The sequence below is a fragment of the Anser anser genome (assembly GCF_964211835.1).
Source record: "Anser anser genome assembly, chromosome: 5".
Classification (NCBI taxonomy): Eukaryota; Metazoa; Chordata; class Aves; order Anseriformes; family Anatidae; genus Anser; species Anser anser.
In genome coordinates this window covers 60,279,515-60,305,088 of record NC_139725.1, presented here as the reverse complement: position 1 = coordinate 60,305,088, position 25,574 = coordinate 60,279,515, and the positions used below count along the sequence as shown (strand labels likewise).

Genomic DNA, 25,574 nt, shown 5'->3' with positions numbered 1-25,574 from the left:
CGGGGCAAAGACCAGGCTGTCATGGGTCCTGCCAAATGGCTGGGCAGCAGCTCTTGCATTGAGCCAGGCAGGAACTCATTCACGTGTTGTAATACGTGTAATTACATGAAATAAAAAAAAATGGAATGTATAGCTCCACAGTTTCCCACAGCATTCTCCTCAAGAAACTGGCTGCTCTTGGCTTGGACTGGCGTATGCTTCGTTGGGTTAGAAACTGGCTGGGTAGCCGGGCCCAGAGAGTTGTGGTGAATGGAGTTAAATCCAGTTGGAGGCCGGTCACTAGTGGAGTCCCCCTGGGCTCAGTACTGGGACCAGTTCTCTTTAATATCTTTATTGATGATCTGGATGAGGGGATCGAGTGCACCCTCAGTAACATTGCAGACGACACCAAGTTACGTGCGTGTGTTGATCTGCTCGAGGGCAGGAAGGCTCTGCAGGAGGATCTGGATAGGCTGGAGCGATGGGCTGAGGCCAGCTGTATGAGGTTCAACAAGGCCAAGTGCCGGGTCCTGCACCTGGGGCACAACAACCCCAAGCAGCGCTACAGGCTGGGAGATGAGTGGTTGGAAAGCTGCCTGGCAGAGAAGGACCTGGGACTGTTGGTTGATAGTTGGCTGAATATGAGCCAGCAGTGTGCCCAGGTGGCCAAGAAGGCCAACAGCCTCCTGGCTTGCATAAGAAGCAGTGTGGCCAGCAGGGCTAGGGAAGTGATTGTCCCCCTGTACTCGGCTCTGGTGAGGCCGCACCTCGAGTACTGTGTTCAGTTTTGGGCCCCTCGCTACAAGAAGGACATGGAGGTGCTCAAGAGAGTCCAGAGAAGGGCAACGAAGCTGGTGAGGGGTCTGGAGAACAAGTCTTACGAGGAGCAGCTGAGGGAGCTGGGGTGGTTCGGCCTGGAGAAGAGGAGGCTCAGCTTGCACTGGTGTGCTTGCCCTGGTTCTCCATCTCAGGGAATGGCCCAATGTGCATCCTGTAGCCTGAGGGCTGGGTGGTCGTGTGAGGTAACTGGCGTTCCATCTGGATGGCCGTGTCGGTCCGACTGGGTGCTGGAGGAACAGCGGTGGAGGGGATGGCTTTCTGATGAGCGGTTCCCAAGGCTGCGCCTTCTTGCTTCCACACGCTTGAGGGAATGCGCGTTGCCGTTGGCTGAGGAGGCTGCTGGGGCTATAGCCCAGGCCTGTTGGTGAGGCAGAGCAGACGAGCAGAGCAGAACTGTCCAGGCCGCCCACTGACAGAGCCCCTCTCGTGCTGTGGGTGTGTGCTGGTTGTGCCTCCCACTGCACCCACTCCCTGCTGGCGTGCGCAGGCCGCTGGTGCTCCCTCAGGCACGTTCCTGCGGCCTCCTGCTGTTCAAGCTGGCCGCATGCTCAGTCCACACCCCCTCGTGGTTTGCCCAGCCCCTCGTGAGAGCAGTGGCCTGCCGGCTGGTGCCTCCGCCAGCACGGCTCACATGGCCCACGAGCGTCGGGGCACAGAAACTCCTTCAGGCACGACTGGGACCTTGCAGGCCTTGTGTTCTTCTCAGCACGTGGCAACTGCTGCTGTTGATGCCATTTTCAAGATGGAAAGAACCAGACCCTTTTTGCTGGTGCCCAGAGACAGGACACATGGCATTGGGCATAAAAAGCAACACAGCAGGTTCTGTCTGAACATCAGAAGGCATTTCTCCAGTGTGAGGATGACTGAGCACTTGTACAGTTTCTCCAGAGAAATTGTGGAGTCTCCCACCTTGGCAGTATTCTAAAGCCATTTCGACTTGGTACTGGGCAACTGACTCTAGGTGGCCCTGCTTGAGGAGGATGCTCACAGTAAACCCTATCCTTCAGAAAAAAAAAAAAGAGCAGAAGTGAGTCTGTGAGTACGTACTTTCATAGCGGCAAGGGCTATTTCTTCTCTGTACAGCCCCTTATACTCACAGTCACGCTCGACAACTTCGTGCTGGTGCAACAGGCAGTAATACTCCTTTTTCAAGACCTGGGATCGCCAATGTCATTCAAATACCAAAAGCTCCCAGACAGCACTTCCCAGATGAAATACAGTAATAATGTGGTTAAAGAGCTCGGAAAAATTGAACAGAGCAAACTGAACTAACAGAACTAACACACAGAGGTGCACTCACATGAGCCCAAGGATTCATGCCACACAGGTGCTTGATGTGCTTGTTAGGCACAGGCATACAGCACACTGTATAGTGTACTTGTCTTTCAGTGAAGTGGTTTTGAGTCGTTAGCAGTTGAGTGACTTTGTTTTGGGAAGCGCTGTCCCCTGAATGGGGCATGGCATCACTGCAGGGATCTGCAGTGCAAACCTGCACTCCTCTGATGGACACACCTTCCTCTGCTGGTGTTTATGACGGCGTCAGGCATCACAGACTCTGCAGGCAGGACATCCATGGCAATGATGACACGCTAGATGTGCAGATGCCTGATGAGCTAGCCAGGCTGTCTGATGGGGGGGATGTATCCTCTTTGGAATGTTGGAACGACAGATACCTGACCTTGCTTGATTTATATCTTCAGGTGTGTCCTTAGTTTTTTTTTCCTTCTCATGTGGTGTCTTTTTGTCCTTGAGTTACTACCTGTTATCTCAGCAATGTTACTTCTGTCCTGTCCCCCCCTTTCCTTTCCCTGCATGATATTAGCTTACAAACTCTTGCAGCTCATCAACAGTTTTCCAGGAAAAGTCGTTTTTTTTTTTTTTTTTTTTTTTTTTTTGCACAGCTCTACTGTGCAATATGAGCACAGGGCAGGCAGCCGAACCCTGGGCTGGAGCTACAGAATTATTAGTTTGTGCATAGACCAATACAGTCAGTCTTGTTAGTCTGTGTTCAAGATGCTCAATGTAATTTTTGACAGTAAAACACTAGTTTATACTTGAATTTCTGGCATTCTATTCCTTTCCACCTGAGAGTCAGTAGATTCCCCTGTCAGGGACTGAAAGCTCCAAGCAATGCTCTGTTATTATTATTACTACCATTTTTAGCACAGTACCACTGCTGGGCAAAAATACAGACCCAGGGACACACTGTGTCAAGAGCTTTCAGATCCTGAAGTACTGAAGTAGAAGGTACCTCTAAAGAACCTTTCTCTAGACACTTTTAGAAGACAACACTTCTGACTTCACCTTTTTAAAGCAGAACGCTAAAATGAAAACTCTCCTGCTACAGGGAAAAAACTTGGTGCTAACAGAGAAGTGAGATTCTGTGTGGAGGGCAGGCACGTTCAAGGTGAGAACTTGGGGAATGATCTGTTTTCAGTGGGACTGTGGTGAGACAAGGATGCTTTCTGAGACAGGATTCAAAAAGGAGCAGGAGAACAAGGGACTGAAGCACTCCTAGCTTTGCCTGTGGAACCAACTTCAAGAAGAGAGTGGCCGAGGCAGTGATGTAATAACCATGAGAGATGCTGCAATGCCTTTGTTTGATTTAAAGCTGATCTGCTTGAACTACATAGCTACAAGCACCCTTTGTAGGCATTGAAAGCTTTACCAGGAATAAAGAAAAATGAGATGGGACCTATATGAATTGTACAGAAGGTTGATTACCTAGTTCTTAGTACGTGAAAAACTCTCAGGTGCTATGGCAGTGGCAAGGAACAGGAAGCTATGTAGCTCAGTGCCTCCTCCCTCCTATCCCTAATTTTATGTACTGAGCAAGTCAGGCAAAATGGCAGCGCTGTCAGCTGCCAGTGTGGTGTTGCAGAGTGTAAGAGCACTCGAGGTTTCTCTTAGTGGTTGAACCTCTCAGATTTTGTTCAACATCTGCTTTTGATCTGGCAGTCTGTCTGTCTAAAGGGATAAAATCTCATCTTGTAACAAGTTGCAAAAATGTTTTTCAAGCTGAGGGACAAAACACAAGGAACTGAAGTGAGAAGCAGCAACCTGCTTTATGCAGCAGGGAAGCACTTGGCAAAGATGTAATTTATAAATGAAAGAGATGCCGAGGTGGTTTTTTTGTTTGTATGTTGTTGTTATAATTGGTTCTGCTGACTTTTTCTGGAAGAAAACTTGGGACATTGTAGGACAGCTCTTCTCTAACTGATTTCTGTTGAAAATGTGACATAACTGCACAAGATACGGTGGGATAAATTCGCAGATTTTCAAAGGTCATTTTCCATTTGTTGTCAAAGTAAAGGAAGTCTGAAGTGAACATAATTGTAAGTGATAGGACTCCAGTAATTATACATCATTTTAAATTCTTGATGTGATAGAGGTTGCTCAGGGCAGGTCTGCGTGCAGTTACTCTTGTTTGAATTAAACTGGGATTGTAAAAAAAAGTAGAAGATTGTGGAAACTTTTATTTCAGTTTAGCTCTCATTTATGTGAACTCAGCTGGATTATAAAAAAAAAAAAAAAAGCTGGTTATAAGGTTTTCCCTGAGCTTTTTTTCTACAAAGAAAACTTAGTTGTTTTCAAACAGCAGAAAAGTGCTGATAATGATACAGGTTTGTTTCTGTTTACTTTTGTTTTGGTGTGGAATATAAACAAACCACTGAGCTTCAGCTTAGGTTTGGCCTCACCCAACCCACTTCAGGTTGTTTAAACTAACTTGCAATTTAAGGATGGCTGGAATTTAATGCTGAAGTTGTCAGGGCGCAACAAGGGCTGGGGGCTCCAAAGGGTGGTGGGTCAGGGCCTCGTGGCCAGGACACATCCCACCTCCCCAGCAGGAGCAGGGCAGTGGGGCAGCCCCAACCCTGGGTGTCAGGCATCTCCCTGGGGACAGACTGAGGCTGGGACACGAGCCCGCTGCAGGAGGTTGGTGCAGGATTAACAAAATCATGGCCAGGCATACGCACGGCTGCAACCTTCTGGGGCTGGAGTACTCATCCTTCCTCATTAACAGAACAAATCACCTTAGGTGCCCAGGGTGTGCTTTGCATTGTCAGAGGACACCTGGTCTAGAGACATCCCAGCCTTGCTCACGTGTCTAGGCACAAGAACTTACCCTGGCTATGTAATCAAATCTCTTTATTTCTGCTGACCGATATTGGACAAACAAATCTGCTTGTTACTTATCAGAGTTATGAAACGGTAAGTAGCAAGCACCAAAATCCTAGTAAAGCAAAGGGATAACTTGTTGCTTTGATGTTATTACCAAACAATAGAAATGAGTGAGCAAAGCATGCAAGTTTCCATCTGAACTTATATGATTACAAAATTTTTGATGATCTTCCTGTCACCCTTGCTTACAAGAGGTACTAGTTTCTTTTAGCAATACCTCCAGAATGCTTGTTCGATGTTTTATTCTTAATTTGATTTTAAAGCAAACAGCTCATGGTAAACTTATATACCAAGGCTTCAACTAAAGCTAAGTGTCCATTCAGATTATAAAATTTGTTAAAGCCCAATTCATTTGGGTTGGATGAGTGTCCTAAGTTAAAATGATATATAGTGCCTCAAATGTGATTTGGGAGACTGCAACCGGTGTACGTGAATGCCAAAACAATTCCATGTTATTACATTTTTACAGTCGTATCAAAACCAAATGATTTGTGTAGCTAAAGATGTAATGACACATTAAAAAAAGCAAATGCAATCTCTAGTCATAGCATGTGAGAGCACAGTTAATGGTCGGTGTTAACAGCACCAGTGTGATGGGAAAGCAGGGGAAAAGCTTCAGCTTTTAGAATAGTTCAGTTGGAAGGGACCTTTAAAGATCACCTAGTCCAACTGCCTGACCACTTTAGGGCTAACCAAAAGGTAAAGCATGTTGTACAGTTTGCCCAGAGAGATCGTGGAGTCTCCCACCTTGGCAGTATTCTAAAGCCATCGTGACACGGTACTGGGCAACTGACTCTAGGTGGCCCTGCTCGAGGAGGACACTCACAGACAAAGCGTTTGTTCAAGCAGGGCGTTTATTGCTGAGGCCAAAGCTCCCAATGGAATGGAGCCTCCAAGGGGACGGGCAGTGCCTGCCCAGTTGGTATCGGCAGTCTCTGCGTCAAACGTCCATGAAGCAGTCTCTTGAGCTGCGTGAGGTCTGGCTCCCCACAGAGTGGTAAGAGTTGATCACCTGCTGTCAGCAGAGTGCCCTGTCTGTGCACGAAGGCCTCTTTCAGCGTCCATAGATCATCAGTCTTGTGAGGCGATTGCGCAGCTCCTGGAACTCTTCCAGCATGTGGGTGTAGGCACGTGTGTCCTGCTCCAGGTGCTCGAAAAGGTTGACTGGGCCAGAAAGTTGGAAGGCTGGTGGCAGGGCAATCACATCGGGCACCATCTCGTTGCCAAAGAAGAAGTGGTTGAGGCGTTTCTCTTCCAGGCAGCAGTGCAGGTACCGAATGATATCATCCAGCCGCAGCAGAAAATCCTCCCTGTGCCACGTTTCCAAGGGGACGGAGGTCAGGAGGTGCATGACAACAGTCTTGATGACATAAGTGGAAATGCTTGTGCCCACCAGCATACGGGCGCAGATCTGCATGCACTTGAGGTGTAAGCTGTAGAACCAGGCTTCGGAGTTTATGTGCTGGAAGAACTTCCTCTCTGCAACAGCACAGCTCTGTGGCCACGTTGTGCTGGGGGTGATGATGGCCTCCGTCCTCTGGCTGCTCAGGAAGATGTCTGAATTGCCTTGCTGAACCCCAAAGATTATCTCAATGGTGAGGTTTCTCTTGGTAGCATTTGTCATCTGGAACTTGCAGGAGCGGGTGGAAGGTAGCACTTTTACATTGTAAAGGTGCGACTGAGGCATAACCACCCAGGCTGTTTTCACAAAGTTCTGGAACCACCTTGCAGTCTTCTCCGCATCTAGGTAGGAGTCGGTGCAGAGGGTGTCTAGGAGGCTCGGCTCCTGATTTTTCAGCTCATCCTCAGAATGGTGGAGGAAGCACAGCATGTCCTCAAAGGCCTGCTCCCTCGCGCACGTGCACTCCAGCTCGACACGGATAGAGGAGTTCCTCGCCAGGATATCGTCCTCTTTGCCCAGCTCCAGGTGGAAGGAGTGCCCACGGGGGGCTGTCATGGGCACAAGTAGGCGGTAGACAGTGTCGTTCTCACGGGGACTCCAACCTTCAAAGGCACTGCCCACTCCGATGGCTGACTGCAGCTCCGGAAAGAAACTCTCTTGAAAGATCGAGCTGTAGGCATTCAGGAGGTCTTCCACCACCTCTGCCACCTGATAGCATCTGATGGTTGGATTTGGAAGTGGCCAGTAGATGCGCTGACTTACATAATCAGCCAGATCGTTTGCATCATTGGGGTTTGGTTGTGGTCTTTGTTGCTCTTCCTCCTCCTCTTCGCTACTGGAGCTCTCCTCCTCCTCTTCGCTACTGGAGCTCTCCTCCTCCTCTTCGCCACTGGAGCTCTCCTCCTCCTCTTCGCCACTGGAGCTGTCCTCCTCATCGCTGGAGCTCTCCTCCTCACTGCTGCTGTCAGGCTCTCGGATCCTTCTAAGAATCCGCCACAGGTACCAGAAGAAAAGGACAAGCACGCCAATGCCGAACCAGAACTGCCAGCGCTGCAACACAGACAAGAGCACGGCTTGCATGGCATCGCGCCTGTGGTGCTCCCGGTCCCTCTTCTCAATTTCCCACAGGAGCTGCATCATGCGCTCCTGCAGCATCTCCACACGCTGCTGTATGTGCTCATTTGCATCTGCATCTAATTCATCGCCGACCTTCTGCGGGCCAAAACCCAGGAACGTCAGGACGAAAAAAAGTGCCGAAGCCATGGTCTGAAAGAGGTGAGAGAGAAGCGGGTCAGTGGGGCTGGGTGGGAGCTACGGCAGGAGCCGCAGACCCCTAGGGTCAGGTAGGAGAGGGGGCGAAGGGGCTGGGAAGGCAGCAGGGACTGTGGGCAGTGCTGGCGGCGACAGCCGCGAGCCCTGCCCTGAGCGGCTGAGTCCTGGCCGCAGGCTTAGCAAGCCCTTGGGAGGCCAGCATTTGTGCCCCAGCCCTGGCCTAGCCCCATCTTCCCCCTGGTACTGCACTCACCGATGGCTCAGGCCAAAATGCAGCAGCGCTGCCTGCGGCTGCCTTAAAAGCCGCCCCCCATTGTGACACGTCTTCTTCCCCCATTGTGACACGTCCTCTGATGTCACCTGCGCCCCCGCCCCGCCCTCGGTCCCCGCCCTGGCACAGCGATGCCCAGTTGCCCTGGGCAGCCCAGGCCCTGGTGTCACCCGAGTGCAGAGGCACGTGGCTGGACAGAGTCCCCCGGGCTCTCTTTGCACAGCTCACGGGAGCCCCCAGGGCCGTCTGCAGAAAGAGATTTGGGTGATGTAGCCTGTGGAGGCTGTGCTCCTCGTGTACCATTCCACGTTAAGTTCTGAAAAAGTAACCCCTAGACAGTCATTGGAACAGGAGGGCTTGCAGTGGGAGGCAAGGAGAGACAGGTCCTCTGCTCCCACTGGGTCGAATCTCGAGGTTTGTTCTTGCAGCTCGTCGGAGTTACGCTGGTCCCCCAGGGCTGTTCCAGCAGGAGGGATTTGTGTTCCCTTCTCCACCTGCATTGAAGGCATGGGTGAGATTTTGACTGGGGCTGGCATGTTCCCTGCTGACGGTGCCTCCAGGCTGGAGGAGTGATGGTCAGCCTTGGGCAGCGATGGGAGAGCATCCTCCACTTTGGGTGTAGGTGTGACAGGAGCCATCCGGTGGCTCACCAGACAAGAATGGGCAGTCGTGCTAACCCTCCTGCCTTCTTGCATGCACTCACTCCCAGTCCTTCACCAGGGCTTTCCCTGGGCAAGATGAGCTCAAAGGTGATTTATTTTAGTGGCTGAAGTTTGGACCCATCAGGGAGTTGGCCTGGCCCACAGAGGAGCGGGGCAAAGACCAGGCTGTCATGGGTCCTGCCAAATGGCTGGGCAGCAGCTCTTGCATTGAGCCAGGCAGGAACTCATTCACGTGTTGTAATACGTGTAATTACATGAAATAAAAAAAAATGGAATGTATAGCTCCACAGTTTCCCACAGCATTCTCCTCAAGAAACTGGCTGCTCTTGGCTTGGACTGGCGTATGCTTCGTTGGGTTAGAAACTGGCTGGGTAGCCGGGCCCAGAGAGTTGTGGTGAATGGAGTTAAATCCAGTTGGAGGCCGGTCACTAGTGGAGTCCCCCTGGGCTCAGTACTGGGACCAGTTCTCTTTAATATCTTTATTGATGATCTGGATGAGGGGATCGAGTGCACCCTCAGTAACATTGCAGACGACACCAAGTTACGTGCGTGTGTTGATCTGCTCGAGGGCAGGAAGGCTCTGCAGGAGGATCTGGATAGGCTGGAGCGATGGGCTGAGGCCAGCTGTATGAGGTTCAACAAGGCCAAGTGCCGGGTCCTGCACCTGGGGCACAACAACCCCAAGCAGCGCTACAGGCTGGGAGATGAGTGGTTGGAAAGCTGCCTGGCAGAGAAGGACCTGGGACTGTTGGTTGATAGTTGGCTGAATATGAGCCAGCAGTGTGCTCAGGTGGCCAAGAAGTCCAACAGCATCCTGGCTTGCATAAGAAGCAGTGTGGCCAGCAGGGCTAGGGAAGTGATTGTCCCCCTGTACTCGGCTCTGGTGAGGCCGCACCTCGAGTACTGTGTTCAGTTTTGGGCCCCTCGCTACAAGAAGGACATGGAGGTGCTCAAGAGAGTCCAGAGAAGGGCAACGAAGCTGGTGAGGGGTCTGGAGAACAAGTCTTACGAGGAGCAGCTGAGGGAGCTGGGGTGGTTCGGCCTGGAGAAGAGGAGGCTCAGCTTGCACTGGTGTGCTTGCCCTGGTTCTCCATCTCAGGGAATGGCCCAATGTGCATCCTGTAGCCTGAGGGCTGGGTGGTCGTGTGAGGTAACTGGCGTTCCATCTGGATGGCCGTGTCGGTCCGACTGGGTGCTGGAGGAACAGCGGTGGAGGGGATGGCTTTCTGATGAGCGGTTCCCAAGGCTGCGCCTTCTTGCTTCCACACGCTTGAGGGAATGCGCGTTGCCGTTGGCTGAGGAGGGTGCTGGGGCTATAGCCCAGGCCTGTTGGTGAGGCAGAGCAGACGAGCAGAGCAGAACTGTCCAGGCCGCCCACTGACAGAGCCCCTCTCGTGCTGTGGGTGTGTGCTGGTTGTGCCTCCCACTGCACCCACTCCCTGCTGGCGTGCGCAGGCCGCTGGTGCTCCCTCAGGCACGTTCCTGCGGCCTCCTGCTGTTCAAGCTGGCCGCATGCTCAGTCCACACCCCCTCGTGGTTTGCCCAGCCCCTCGTGAGAGCAGTGGCCTGCCGGCTGGTGCCTCCGCCAGCACGGCTCACATGGCCCACGAGCGTCGGGGCACAGAAACTCCTTCAGGCACGACTGGGACCTTGCAGGCCTTGTGTTCTTCTCAGCACGTGGCAACTGCTGCTGTTGATGCCATTTTCAAGATGGAAAGAACCAGACCCTTTTTACTGGTGCCCAGAGACAGGACACATGGCATTGGGCATAAAAAGCAACACAGCAGGTTCTGTCTGAACATCAGAAGGCATTTCTCCAGTGTGAGGATGACTGAGCACTTGTACAGTTTCTCCAGAGAAATTGTGGAGTCTCCCACCTTGGCAGTATTCTAAAGCCATTTCGACTTGGTACTGGGCAACTGACTCTAGGTGGCCCTGCTTGAGGAGGATGCTCACAGTAAACCCTATCCTTCAGAAAAAAAAAAAAGAGCAGAAGTGAGTCTGTGAGTACGTACTTTCATAGCGGCAAGGGCTATTTCTTCTCTGTACAGCCCCTTATACTCACAGTCACGCTCGACAACTTCGTGCTGGTGCAACAGGCAGTAATACTCCTTTTTCAAGACCTGGGATCGCCAATGTCATTCAAATACCAAAAGCTCCCAGACAGCACTTCCCAGATGAAATACAGTAATAATGTGGTTAAAGAGCTCGGAAAAATTGAACAGAGCAAACTGAACTAACAGAACTAACACACAGAGGTGCACTCACATGAGCCCAAGGATTCATGCCACACAGGTGCTTGATGTGCTTGTTAGGCACAGGCATACAGCACACTGTATAGTGTACTTGTCTTTCAGTGAAGTGGTTTTGAGTCGTTAGCAGTTGAGTGACTTTGTTTTGGGAAGCGCTGTCCCCTGAATGGGGCATGGCATCACTGCAGGGATCTGCAGTGCAAACCTGCACTCCTCTGATGGACACACCTTCCTCTGCTGGTGTTTATGACGGCGTCAGGCATCACAGACTCTGCAGGCAGGACATCCATGGCAATGATGACACGCTAGATGTGCAGATGCCTGATGAGCTAGCCAGGCTGTCTGATGGGGGGGATGTATCCTCTTTGGAATGTTGGAACGACAGATACCTGACCTTGCTTGATTTATATCTTCAGGTGTGTCCTTAGTTTTTTTTTCCTTCTCATGTGGTGTCTTTTTGTCCTTGAGTTACTACCTGTTATCTCAGCAATGTTACTTCTGTCCTGTCCCCCCCTTTCCTTTCCCTGCATGATATTAGCTTACAAACTCTTGCAGCTCATCAACAGTTTTCCAGGAAAAGTCGTTTTTTTTTTTTTTTTTTTTTTTTTTTGCACAGCTCTACTGTGCAATATGAGCACAGGGCAGGCAGCCGAACCCTGGGCTGGAGCTACAGAATTATTAGTTTGTGCATAGACCAATACAGTCAGTCTTGTTAGTCTGTGTTCAAGATGCTCAATGTAATTTTTGACAGTAAAACACTAGTTTATACTTGAATTTCTGGCATTCTATTCCTTTCCACCTGAGAGTCAGTAGATTCCCCTGTCAGGGACTGAAAGCTCCAAGCAATGCTCTGTTATTATTATTACTACCATTTTTAGCACAGTACCACTGCTGGGCAAAAATACAGACCCAGGGACACACTGTGTCAAGAGCTTTCAGATCCTGAAGTACTGAAGTAGAAGGTACCTCTAAAGAACCTTTCTCTAGACACTTTTAGAAGACAACACTTCTGACTTCACCTTTTTAAAGCAGAACGCTAAAATGAAAACTCTCCTGCTACAGGGAAAAAACTTGGTGCTAACAGAGAAGTGAGATTCTGTGTGGAGGGCAGGCACGTTCAAGGTGAGAACTTGGGGAATGATCTGTTTTCAGTGGGACTGTGGTGAGACAAGGATGCTTTCTGAGACAGGATTCAAAAAGGAGCAGGAGAACAAGGGACTGAAGCACTCCTAGCTTTGCCTGTGGAACCAACTTCAAGAAGAGAGTGGCCGAGGCAGTGATGTAATAACCATGAGAGATGCTGCAATGCCTTTGTTTGATTCAAAGCTGATCTGCTTGAACTACATAGCTACAAGCACCCTTTGTAGGCATTGAAAGCTTTACCAGGAATAAAGAAAAATGAGATGGGACCTATATGAATTGTACAGAAGGTTGATTACCTAGTTCTTAGTACGTGAAAAACTCTCAGGTGCTATGGCAGTGGCAAGAAACAGGAAGCTATGTAGCTCAGTGCCTCCTCCCTCCTATCCCTAATTTTATGTACTGAGCAAGTCAGGCAAAATGGCAGCGCTGTCAGCTGCCAGTGTGGTGTTGCAGAGTGTAAGAGCACTCGAGGTTTCTCTTAGTGGTTGAACCTCTCAGATTTTGTTCAACATCTGCTTTTGATCTGGCAGTCTGTCTGTCTAAAGGGATAAAATCTCATCTTGTAACAAGTTGCAAAAATGTTTTTCAAGCTGAGGGACAAAACACAAGGAACTGAAGTGAGAAGCAGCAACCTGCTTTATGCAGCAGGGAAGCACTTGGCAAAGATGTAATTTATAAATGAAAGAGATGCCGAGGTGGTTTTTTTGTTTGTATGTTGTTGTTATAATTGGTTCTGCTGACTTTTTCTGGAAGAAAACTTGGGACATTGTAGGACAGCTCTTCTCTAACTGATTTCTGTTGAAAATGTGACATAACTGCACAAGATACGGTGGGATAAATTCGCAGATTTTCAAAGGTCATTTTCCATTTGTTGTCAAAGTAAAGGAAGTCTGAAGTGAACATAATTGTAAGTGATAGGACTCCAGTAATTATACATCATTTTAAATTCTTGATGTGATAGAGGTTGCTCAGGGCAGGTCTGCGTGCAGTTACTCTTGTTTGAATTAAACTGGGATTGTAAAAAAAAGTAGAAGATTGTGGAAACTTTTATTTCAGTTTAGCTCTCATTTATGTGAACTCAGCTGGATTATAAAAAAAAAAAAAAGCTGGTTATAAGGTTTTCCCTGAGCTTTTTTTCTACAAAGAAAACTTAGTTGTTTTCAAACAGCAGAAAAGTGCTGATAATGATACAGGTTTGTTTCTGTTTACTTTTGTTTTGGTGTGGAATATAAACAAACCACTGAGCTTCAGCTTAGGTTTGGCCTCACCCAACCCACTTCAGGTTGTTTAAACTAACTTGCAGTTTAAGGATGGCTGGAATTTAATGCTGAAGTTGTCAGGGCGCAACAAGGGCTGGGGGCTCCAAAGGGTGGTGGGTCAGGGCCTCATGGCCAGGACACATCCCACCTCCCCAGCAGGAGCAGGGCAGTGGGGCAGCCCCAACCCTGGGTGTCAGGCATCTCCCTGGGGACAGACTGAGGCTGGGACACGAGCCCGCTGCAGGAGGTTGGTGCAGGATTAACAAAATCATGGCCAGGCATACGCACGGCTGCAACCTTCTGGGGCTGGAGTACTCATCCTTCCTCATTAACAGAACAAATCACCTTAGGTGCCCAGGGTGTGCTTTGCATTGTCAGAGGACACCTGGTCTAGAGACATCCCAGCCTTGCTCACGTGTCTAGGCACAAGAACTTACCCTGGCTATGTAATCAAATCTCTTTATTTCTGCTGACCGATATTGGACAAACAAATCTGCTTGTTACTTATCAGAGTTATGAAACGGTAAGTAGCAAGCACCAAAATCCTAGTAAAGCAAAGGGATAACTTGTTGCTTTGATGTTATTACCAAACAATAAAAATGAGTGAGCAAAGCATGCAAGTTTCCATCTGAACTTATATGATTACAAAATTTTTGATGATCTTCCTGTCACCCTTGCTTACAAGAGGTACTAGTTTCTTTTAGCAATACCTCCAGAATGCTTGTTCGAAGTTTTATTCTTAATTTGATTTTAAAGCAAACAGCTCATGGTAAACTTATATACCAAGGCTTCAACTAAAGCTAAGTGTCCATTCAGATTATAAAATTTGTTAAAGCCCAATTCATTTGGGTTGGATGAGTGTCCTAAGTTAAAATGATATATAGTGCCTCAAATGTGATTTGGGAGACTGCAACCGGTGTACGTGAATGCCAAAACAATTCCATGTTATTACATTTTTACAGTCGTATCAAAACCAAATGATTTGTGTAGCTAAAGATGTAATGACACATTAAAAAAAGCAAATGCAATCTCTAGTCATAGGATGTGAGAGCACAGTTAATGGTCGGTGTTAACAGCACCAGTGTGATGGGAAAGCAGGGGAAAAGCTTCAGCTTTTAGAATAGTTCAGTTGGAAGGGACCTTTAAAGATCACCTAGTCCAACTGCCTGACCACTTTAGGGCTAACCAAAAGGTAAAGCATGTTGTACAGTTTGCCCAGAGAGATCGTGGAGTCTCCCACCTTGGCAGTATTCTAAAGCCATCTTGACACGGTACTGGGCAACTGACTCTAGGTGGCCCTGCTCGAGGAGGACAATCACAGACAAAGCGTTTGTTCAAGCAAGGTGTTTATTGCTGAGGCCAAAGCTCCCAATGGAATGGAGCCTCCAAGGGGACGGGCAGTGCCTGCCCAGTTGGTATCGGCAGTCTCTGTGTCAAACGTCCATGAAGCAGTCTCTTGAGCTGCGTGAGGTCTGGCTCCCCACAGAGTGGTAAGAGTTGATCACCTGCTGTCAGCAGAGCGCCCTGTCTGTGCACGAAGGCCTCTTTCAGCGTCCATAGATCATCAGTCTTGTGAGGCGATTGCGCAGCTCCTGGAACTCTTCCAGCATGTGGGTGTAGGCACGTGTGTCCTGCTCCAGGTGCTCGAAAAGGTTGACTGGGCCAGAAAGTTGGAAGGCTGGTGGCAGGGCAATCACATCGGGCACCATCTCGTTGCCAAAGAAGAAGTGGTTGAGGCGTTTCTCTTCCAGGCAGCAGTGCAGGTACCGAATGATATCATCCAGCCGCAGCAGAAAATCCTCCCTGTGCCACGTTTCCAAGGGGACGGAGGTCAGGAGGTGCATGACAACAGTCTTGATGACATAAGTGGAAATGCTTGTGCCCACCAGCATACGGGCGCAGATCTGCATGCACTTGAGGTGTAAGCTGTAGAACCAGGCTTCGGCGTTTATGTGCTGGAAGAACTTCCTCTCTGCAACAGCACAGCTCTGTGGCCACGTTGTGCTGGGGGTGATGATGGCCTCCGTCCTCTGGCTGCTCAGGAAGATGTCTGAATTGCCTTGCTGAACCCCAAAGATTATCTCAATGGTGAGGTTTCTCTTGGTAGCATTTGTCATCTGGAACTTGCAGGAGCGGGCGGAAGGTAGCACTTTTACATTGTAAAGGTGCGACTGAGGCATAACCACCCAGGCTGTTTTCACAAAGTTCTGGAACCACCTTGCAGTCTTCTCCGCATCTAGGTAGGAGTCGGTGCAGAGGGTGTCTAGGAGGCTCGGCTCCTGATTTTTCAGCTCATCCTCAGAATGGTGGAGGAAGCATAGCATGTCCTCAAAGGCCTGCTCCCTCGCGCACGTGCACTCCAACTCGACACGGATAGAGGAGTTCCTCGCCAGGATATCGTCCTCTTTGCCCAGCTCCAGGTGGAAGGAGTGCCCACGGGGGGCTGTCATGGGCACAAGTAGGCGGTAGACAGTGTCGTTCTCACGGGGACTCCAACCTTCAAAGGCACTGCCCACTCCGATGGCTGACTGCAGCTCCGGAAAGAAACTCTCTTGAAAGATCGAGCTGTAGGCATTCAGGAGGTCTTCCACCACCTCTGCCACCTGATAGCATCTGATGGTTGGATTTGGAAGTGGCCAGTAGATGCGCTGACTTACATAATCAGCCAGATCGTTTGCATCATTGGGGTTTGGTTGTGGTCTTTGTTGCTCTTCCTCCTCCTCTTCGCTACTGGAGCTCTCCTCCTCCTCTTCGCCACTGGAGCTGTCCTCCTCATCGCTGGAGCTCTCCTCCTCACTGCTGCTGTCAGGCTCTCGGATCCTTCTAAGAATCCGCCACAGGTACCAGAAGAAAAGGACAAGCACGCCAACGCTGAACCAGAACTGCCAGCGCAGCAACACAGACAAGAGCACGGCTTGCATGGCATCGCGCCTGTGGTGCTCCCGGTCCCTCTTCTCAATTTCCCACAGGAGCTGCATCATGCGCTCCTGCAGCATCTCCACACGCTGCTGTATGTGCTCATTTGCATCTGCATCTAATTCATCGCCGACCTTCTGCGGGCCAAAACCCAGGAACGTCAGGACGAAAAAAAGTGCCGAAGCCATGGTCTGAAAGAGGTGAGAGAGAAGCGGGTCAGTGGGGCTGGGTGGGAGCTACGGCAGGAGCCGCAGACCCCTAGGGTCAGGTAGGAGAGGGGGCGAAGGGGCTGGGAAGGCAGCAGGGACAGTGGGCAGTGCTGGCGGCGACAGCCGCGAGCCCTGCCCTGAGCGGCTGAGTCCTGGCCGCAGGCTTAGCAAGCCCTTGGGAGGCCAGCATTTGTGCCCCAGCCCTGGCCTAGCCCCATCTTCCCCCTGGTACTGCACTCACCGATGGCTCAGGCCAAAATGCAGCAGCGCTGCCTGCGGCTGCCTTAAAAGCCGCCCCCCATTGTGACACGTCTTCTTCCCCCATTGTGACACGTCCTCTGATGTCACCTGCGCCCCCGCCCTCGGTCCCCGCCCTGGCACAGCGATGCCCAGTTGCCCTGGGCAGCCCAGGCCCTGGTGTCACCCGAGTGCAGAGGCACGTGGCTGGACAGAGTCCCCCGGGCTCTCTTTGCACAGCTCACGGGAGCCCCCAGGGCCGTCTGCAGAAAGAGATTTGGGTGACGTAGCCTGTGGAGGCTGTGCTCCTCGTGTGCCATTCCACGTTAAGTTCTGAAAAAGTAACCCCTAGACAGTCATTGGAACAGGAGGGCTTGCAGTGGGAGGCAAGGAGAGACAGGTCCTCTGCTCCCACTGGGTCGAATCTCGAGGTTTGTTCTTGCAGCTCGTCGGAGTTACGCTGGTCCCCCAGGGCTGTTCCAGCAGGAGGGATTTGTGTTCCCTTCTCCACCTGCATTGAAGGCATGGGTGAGATCGTCAATAGAGGTTGGTTAACATTTCCATGTAGAGCTTAGTGATGTGGTTTAGTGGAGGACTTGTTAATGTTAGGTCAGAGGTTGGACTAGATGCTCTTGGAGTTCTCTTCCAACCTAGATAATTCTGTGATTCTGTGAAAGCATAAACTGTGATTCCCAAAACTGATATTGAAATAATGTTGAGAATGAGCATGGTGTTGCAGGAAGAAAAATAACTATGAAACTACACCAGGTAAAGATGAAGGGACGGAAACACTGTTTCAAAAGGAAAATATTATGGTGTCTAACCTTTTTTTTTTTTTTAACATAAGATATAAAGCCTCCAAAATAAGTTACACACAACATGCTTTGTAGTGCTGAAATGCCACATGAAAAGTTAGATCTCAAGCCCAGTTCCATTCATGTCAGTTTCTCAGCATCTGTTATGAAGCTGTTTTTTGCTGATGGCTCTGTCAACCTCTGGCATTCTGAAGGTGCACTCTGCCAAAGGCTCTTTGGATGGAGCTAAGCTGGAAGCATTGGGCCTGAAAATGAAGATTATGATGCTTGAGATCTCTCAATTCGGAATGGGAGGTGCAAGGACACAGAGGTTGCCAGGAGGATATGAAAGTCTTACTAAATATCAGTGAATATTCCAGGATCTGAATCAAAATGTAATCTCTTGCTGAAGTGAATCTTTCTGCAACACATTTTGAAAATTTAGATAAAGATTTTTCTTTGGAGAAAAGAAGTCTGAAACCAAGAAGGAAAACACTAGCTCCTGAAATATGTGTGGGTGACAAGGAATTTACAGTTAAGATACCTAGATACCTAAATCCTAAAAACCAAAACTTAGAATTTCATGCTGTAGTAGGAAAACTGTCAGAAAGTGACTTTGATTCCGATGTGGAATCAGAAAGTTCCTAGTGAAAAAAGTCAATTTTTACTAATGAAAATATAATTCAAAAAAACAGGTATTAAATATCCCAAAGGAGAAGCTTCAATTGAAATGAGGAGCCCTAAACTAGTGCTCATTTGTGGAAGGAAGAAAAATAAAATTGGAAAGTCTTCAGATGAAGATTAAAATGCTTAAATTCCAGAAGCCAAGGTTTGGAATCTCTCTGATGTTGAAAGAAGTCTGGAAAAGCCTCAGGTAGGCATTCCTTTTGCCAAAACATAAACTGGAAAAATATTCCTGAATACACCTTTCCATTGCCATATGCAGCCACTGAAATTTCACTTTCACTGAAATTCAAAATGGAGGGGTTCCAAAGTTAGGAGAATGTGTGAAGAGTTCTGACATTAGCTTGCCAAATTTAGGAGGAGATATTTTATTATCTGCAGAGAGAACAGGGAGTAGGGTGAATTTTCCCAGACATGAAACCTGTGTAGACTTAAACATGTTGCTGAAGGATAAAAATGCATATTTCAGAATATATAGTGTCTTCAGCAGCATTGCCTAAAACAGAAATAAGTGCTTTAAAAACTAACAGACAACAGCTTACCAAATAAGGCCCCTGCACTTGCTTGGACTCCTCAAGAGCACAAAGTCAAATCATAGGATACGGATGTCCACAAAGTAGAAAGCACCACTGAGTTAGAGACTTCAGGAGTAGTTTAAACCATCATCAAATGAGAATACTGGGTGTGAAAAGCATTAAAAAATAGATGTTAGTCTTCCAAAGAAAGACATAGACATTCAAAGTAAAGAGCCAGCAATTAAAACAGGAAAGATTATAGGTGAGTTGAAAATTATGGAAGAAGATGGGCAAGGACACCAATTCAAAAGATCTAGGTGTGAATGATCATAGAATCATAGAATGGCTTGGATTGGAAGGGACCTTAAAGATCAACTAGTTCCACCCCCTGCCTTAGGCAGGGACGCCACCCACTAGATCAGGTTGTCCAAGGCCCCATCCAACTTGAACACCTCCAGGGATGGGACATTCACAACTTCTCTGGGCAGCCTGTTCCAGTGCCTCGCTACCCTTACAGTGAAGAATTTCTTCCTAATGTCTAATCTAAATCTATCCTCTCTTAGTTTAAGACCATTCCCCCTTGTCCTATCATTGTCTACCCAAGTAAAGAGTCTTTCTCCATTCTTTTTATAAGACCAAGTATTGAAAGGCTGCAATGAAGTCTTCCTGGAGCCTTCTCTTCTCCAGGATGAACATCCCCAGATCTCTCAGCCTTTCTTCACAGGAGAGGTGCTCCAGCCTTCTGATTTGTAGCAGGGATTAGAAAACGATGCCTCTGTTGCAGCTAAGCTGAAAGATCCAAAGGTAGAAATTTCAGGACTGAAAATGGATGTGAAAAGTGCTAGAGCAGCTCCCAAAATAGAATTTCAAGTGGAAAGTGTTGAAAAGGACATGTCTGCAGGAGTGGAAGTGTGTATAGAAGAGAGAGCACAATAAATCTTATTTCCTAAAGAAAAAACGGAAAGTGAAAAGTTTGAGGTCGATGAGGCCTTGTCTGATGTTCCAGTTAATTAAACTTTCATTATGTTCTCAGCAAGAACTGAACTAATCTTGTTGGAGGAAGAGAAAGGTAGTTAATCAAGTATTCCTGGAGATACAACCAAATGAGTGTTTTCTCAGTCTCCAATGAAAGTAAAATAATAACATACCAATGCAGGAAAAAAAAGTCTGTGTTCTTAATTTTCCAGGAACTGATAATGAAACAAAACCTGAACTTGATATTTAAGAAAACACTTTGTTGTTATGGAATTTACCTAATAGCTATATTGATTAGTTCATATCTGCCCAAAAGGAAATAAGCCAACACTACTATCTGATGAAAAGTCCACCTAATGACAGCACGGCTTCTAGATATGGTGGTAATGCTTAGAAACAGAACTGAGACTTTTGACCTATTTCAAACTTGAATTTTATGGGTGTGCATGTGCAGTCATACAGCTTTATTGTAATTTTGCATCCTTTTCATTCTTAACACAGGGAAGGCAGATAACTCAATACACTGAGAAATTGGTTTGTAAAAGACGTGTATTTGATTATCACACCATCTTTAATTAATATGTTCTTCATTCCTACATCTTTGAGGTAGGGTCAAATTTAAAGAGACCTGGTGGCAGCTTGTGCTCTTCACAGGCTCTCTTAAGAGACTTAGTGCAAGTATTAGGCATGTATCATTTACTTGGATCATGCAATCTTTCTTTGAAGTTTTTTCCAAAGTTTACATGTTACTGTGCATTAGGCCCAAAATTAACATGTCAGACAGCAACAGCACACACCAGAAGTGAGAAAAAGATTTGTGAACAAACGAAGAAAACAAAGACCAGGCAAATAAAAAGTATGAAAAGAAGGACAGTTATATAACGGCAGTTCATGTCTGCTTGTAAGGCAGTCTCCATGTGAAGCTTGCCCAGAAACTCTGCCCTACCAAACAATTTATTCAGCACTTGCATATTTAAAAAGTTTTCTTTTTCTCCTTATTCCTGCAAAATTTACCCCTATTTTCTTTTGCAGATTACAGTGAAGATATAGCTTCAAGTGCCATTGAGAGGAGCACATACATGGAAAATGCTTTTGTTGGTTCAACATGTAACTTCTCAGAAAGGTTTTCAAGTTGATTCACCATTCACATGTGCTTATTGCTTGACGACAGGAAAAATCTGTCCAGAAGTTGTTCCTGCATATGGTATTAATACAGCATATGATCAATTTCATTTGTTGGAACAGGACAATAAATCTGTGAAATTGAGCTAGTAAAAACCAGCTGTGGTAGTTCTACTTTGCAAAAAAAAAAAAAAAAAAGTGATTAGTGAATGGAAATCTCAAAACACTAAGCAGAATCTAGAACATGGGAGAAGGGAGCACTAAAAGCAACTGTGTCTGCTAAGTATGTTTGCATGTATATGAATACTCACAAAATGTCAGTGTTGTCTGTTGATACAACTACATGCCTTAAAAGTCTGCCTTAATAACGGCATGTATTGGCTTGTAATGATGGCCGTCCCTGTATGGCCTTAGGGGTGGAAATTGCCAGGGCCAACTGCCATGAGGAAGGGAACACTGGGGCCTGGCACAACAGCATGGTGGCAGGGCAGGGGCCAACCTCCTGGTGCTGGATGCTCTTGGGGCCCTTGGTTTACTTGGCAAGGTTTTGGTAGCAGGGTGCTGCAGGGGTGGCTTCTGTGAGAAGAATCCAGGAGCTGCCCCAAGTTAGATAAGGGCCAGTTTCAGTTGTCTCTAAAGGGACCCACCACTGGACAGAACTGAGCCAATAACCAATGTTGTTTGCACCTCTGTGAGAGCAGATTTCAGAAAGGGAAAAAACCTGCTGTGCAAAAGCAGCTGGAAGAGAGGAGTGAGAACGAGCCCTGAAGCCCCCAAGGTCAGTGCAGAAGGAGGGCAAGGGGTGCAGCAGAAGTTCTCCGGTGGCCTGTGGAGAGGCCCCTGGTGGAGCAGGCTGTCCCCCTGCACCCATGGGTCCCACACGGAGCAGATCTCCACGCTGCAGCCCGTGGAGGAGCCCCCGGTGGAGCAGGTGGATGTGGCCTGGAGGAGGCTGTGGCCCATGGAGAGCCCCCGCAGGAGCAGGCCCCGGGCCGGAGCTGCAGCCCGTGGAGAGGAGCCCACGCAGGAGCAGGGGGTCTGGGGGGAGCTGCCGCCCGTGGGGGACCCGTGCTGGAGCAGTTTGCTCCTGGGGGATGGACCCCATGGTACGGAGACATACCTGGAGCAGTTCTTGAAGAGCTGCTGCCTGTGGACAGCCCCCGCAGGATCAGTTTGGGAAGGACGGCATCCTGTGGGAGGGACCCCACATGGAGCAGGGGCAGGGAGTGACCGTGACTTAAAAAGATGGTGACCATAAGTCCCTTAAAGAAATGAGTTTAACCAGTGATGAGAAACTGACTCTTAGAAGCTGCTAGTGAAGGAAAAATGCGTCCTATATTTAGATACAAAGCAATGTAATGCAGTGCTACCTGATGAAGAGGCAATGAGGATTTGCCTACTACAGATGTGGATTTGGAGGGATGTAGTTTATCGAGGGGAGCTTGCTGTGAAACAATATTGGATGTTCTAAACATTACCCCCTAACAGCTGCTGGTATGTTTCAGCAGTTGAAAATGGACTTTCAACTGCATGTTTGAGCTATGGTCTGGTACACAGAACATACCTCACTTGGAGTGAACGCAGATTTAAAGTATGCATTAAGATATCTGAATGGAAGAAGTGGAAAAACAGTTTGTTTCTGAGGTCAGGTTTGTAAGAGAAGTGTGTTGGTTTCTCAGCTGATGTGACATCATCCCCAATGGATTTAAGGAATAGTTACTAATGTCAGGTTGATGTTAGTGTGTCTTCAAATGCAAGGCTTTTTCTAGAAATGGAATTTTGCTTTGAAACCTCTGAGTAGTACAAGTTGGACCAATCATAGTTATGTTGAAAAATGCCTACAGACACCTGAAAACCTTACTGGAGATGATTTATGGTCTTGGAAAAGAAAGATATATATAAGGGAAAAAAAAAGCATCTGTCCCTTCTCTGTTCAGGAGCAATACTCTAAAAAGGAAGATCTTATCAGGCAAGAGAAAAAACATTAATTAGAAGTGGTGACGCTATGCTTATTTTTGATGCTTCAGTGAAAATATACTAAATAAACCATGTATTCTGAACCTGTGATACTGAGCATTGGACATTCACTCTCCTAAAGGCTACTGAATGCCGTGTGAAATAAAAAAGTAATGAGGCTGACAGGAGTCCACGTCCCTTTCTGGATAACTTCATTAAGCTACACCAGAATTGGCACTCTTACCATGAAAGCAGTAGTTGCACATATGCGGGCCTGTATCAAGAAGGAAGAAATGGGTGTTGCTTTGGCTTGCAGATTAACACTGTCTTTATCTGGAGAGAAAAGGGGAGTAAAAGCACCGGAACAGTTATTGTCTTTGGCCTTGCTGGCATCTTTTAGTTGTTTTGCTTTTGCTTATGTGCTACAGAGCTTCTCATAAATGGGAGGAAAGTGGACTGGAAGGGGCTGGGCTTACCCTGCCCTAAGGCAGGTTCAGGTATGTGTTTCTCTGCCTGGCAGGACTGGCACACGTGTGCTTTGGGATCCACAACTGATAATGATCTGCATCACTGCCAGCAGTACTTGCTGTGGCTGTTCTCTTGCTGGTTTGTATTACGTTTTTTTCTGCACTGATGTCAGTGCCAGCTCTTCAGAGAGTGGGGGTCTGGCCATGCTTTTGCCATGAGCCCAGGTTACAAGGACCAAAATGAAGCATGACCAGACTCATGCTTAAATGCCATGTCCCCAGATGGTTTCTGCTATTGTCTGTCTCAGTGGGGACCGGAAAGCTTTACAAAGCCTGCCCCACTCCTCCAGCTCTCCTGCTTGCTTGAAAAGATATTTCAAGTTGAAAGGGAAGAGTGATTTCTATCCCCCGCTTCCTTGCAGTTACATAGCTTAAGCCACAATCTGCCTGTCTTTCAAAATTCAGTTTGTAGAGATTAATATTAGAATACTTAACATCAACATGAGTGGGGACCTGTCTATGTCCTGTTCTAACTTCCACTCCCCATCATCTACGGCATAGCTGATAAAAGTATTTTCTCCTGAAAATAGTGGCAAGATCTATGTGGGTCCTGTTTCTATGCGGGGAAGAAAAGCCCCAGCTCCCATTAATGTCAGTGGAAATTGTTAGATGTCATAGCAGGCACCATTGTTATGTTAAATATGAGTGTTGCTACCTCTCTTGCAGCAATAAATATTAATGTTTGTAATGCCACAGGTTGTGTCATTCGTGAATTTTAACGTGCCCAGCAGAGCTCCCTAAAGCTGAATTACTCTGCAGAATCCGTAACAATCTAAAGCCTTTTCTTTCTGGTAGTTTAGAAGAATAATCTTGTGCTGCTGCTGAAGCTGTTGGTTTTCAAGGCTTTCATTGCCTACAGAGAAATCATGTTTGACACAATACTGTAGTTATTGAGAACATTGGCTATATTACACAGCACACCTAATATATCAAACTCCACATATTCCTGGATGCACACAAGATAATGTCTTAATCTTTTTCTGAGTCATGCTGGACAGCTACATCATTTGTAGAGACCACCAGAATTACGGTGGATAGGGCAAAAATATAATAGAACTTGTTTATATATCAAGTCTTCCTTTCTTCCTTTCATTATTCTAAGACTTTAGCACTGTTGCATTGACTGTTGAACCAGCTGGTACTTGCCATTAGTAACAACAGGATGCTGGAAGAAATAATCCTCTAGTTTTGGTCCAGTTTTCTCTCATTCCTAAAAATATTCTTCTTGAAAATAAAAATATGCTCCGTTGTGGCTGTTATTGTCATATGTGGACCTTTTGTAGTGGCAGCTCTGCTCTTTAGGAGACAAGCATACTTCAAGCAATGTGGAAGTGTGCAAGAAGACAAGCATGAGGACTGTTATTAATGGTGACTTAATTCACACTGATGCGTCCACGCTTCTAATTGCTCTGACTCTCATTCCTACCTTTTAGGAGATATGGCAAGAATTTGTTACGTATTAAAGGATCCTTGCCCATGAGGAAATCATTTGCATCAAAACAGTAGATTTTACCAAAGAAGGCTGCTGCTGGAGTGACGCAAACTCTGTTACCTGTTTGCCAGGCTAAACTTCATGTGGGAATTACTTGGGATGAGGGTGGCCTTGGGTGGGGGTGGTTCATGATCTGAATGAGGCTTAAGGAGAATAGGACCATTGTGGTTTTTTTTTCCTTTTTTTTTTTTTTTCTCCTTAGGAGACTGTGTTCCTCATCAAGAAATACAGTGTGTATCTAATAAATTAAAGATTTATTAAGAATCCCCCTAAGAATATTCAGAATGTGATGAAAATTAATTCATTATTCATTAGTAAAACTGTTTAGATTTGGGAAGTGTTTGTGGTTTGGATTAATGGGCAAAGTTATTGAAATAGCACTCTTGGTTAAGCAATCTGCTAAACTGCTGCAGTAAGGAGATCGTCATCTGCCTGCGTGCAGTTTTCTCCTGTTATTTGGAGGTAATTGCATTCCAGCTGCTCTGAGTTCTTTGCTGATATCTTATGTTTTAAGCAGTCTGTATGGTATTTTTCTTCAAAGAACAATGTCTCCTTTCTGCTTTACCAGTTTGCTCGCACAAAGCAAACACATCTGATAGTGGTTAACATTTGAGAGCGATGACTTTGTTTTCTGTAGAGTTCATAAGTGCACAAGGCAACTCCTTGCTGAGACTTTTATGCTGTGTAAGGCACCTCCCATGGTGCTGGAAACATCTGATGCATGGTGTAAATGCTGTCCTTCGTAACATCCCTGTATGCAGCCTTATGCCTAGGACCATTCTCTGTCCCTGGTCCCCACTTCCACTATGGTTTGTATCTCACTGAACTGGTATTGTCTGCTTGTCAAAGTTATATTGGTCTAAGCTTGCCGAGATACACTCCATG

General features: G+C 47.4%; 2 protein-coding genes and 1 long non-coding RNA gene across 3 annotated transcripts in view; 1 reads left to right on the top strand and 2 right to left on the bottom strand.

The window, feature by feature from the left end:
* Positions 1-25,574, top strand: part of LOC310900749 — a 113,156-nt gene that overhangs the window by 33,361 nt on the left and 54,221 nt on the right. The gene's annotated exons all lie outside the window — the stretch shown is intronic.
* On the bottom strand, positions 4,609-9,348 carry LOC310899840 (inositol 1,4,5-trisphosphate receptor-interacting protein-like 1). Its single transcript, XM_083836782.1, has one exon. The coding sequence runs from the start codon at positions 7,664-7,666 to the stop codon at positions 6,056-6,058; it is 1,611 nt and encodes a 536-aa protein (XP_083692908.1). The 5' UTR covers positions 7,667-9,348; the 3' UTR covers positions 4,609-6,055.
* LOC310900744 (inositol 1,4,5-trisphosphate receptor-interacting protein-like 1) lies at positions 13,218-18,089 on the bottom strand. The gene has a single exon (XM_083839171.1). The coding sequence runs from the start codon at positions 16,364-16,366 to the stop codon at positions 14,810-14,812; it is 1,557 nt and encodes a 518-aa protein (XP_083695297.1). The 5' UTR covers positions 16,367-18,089; the 3' UTR covers positions 13,218-14,809.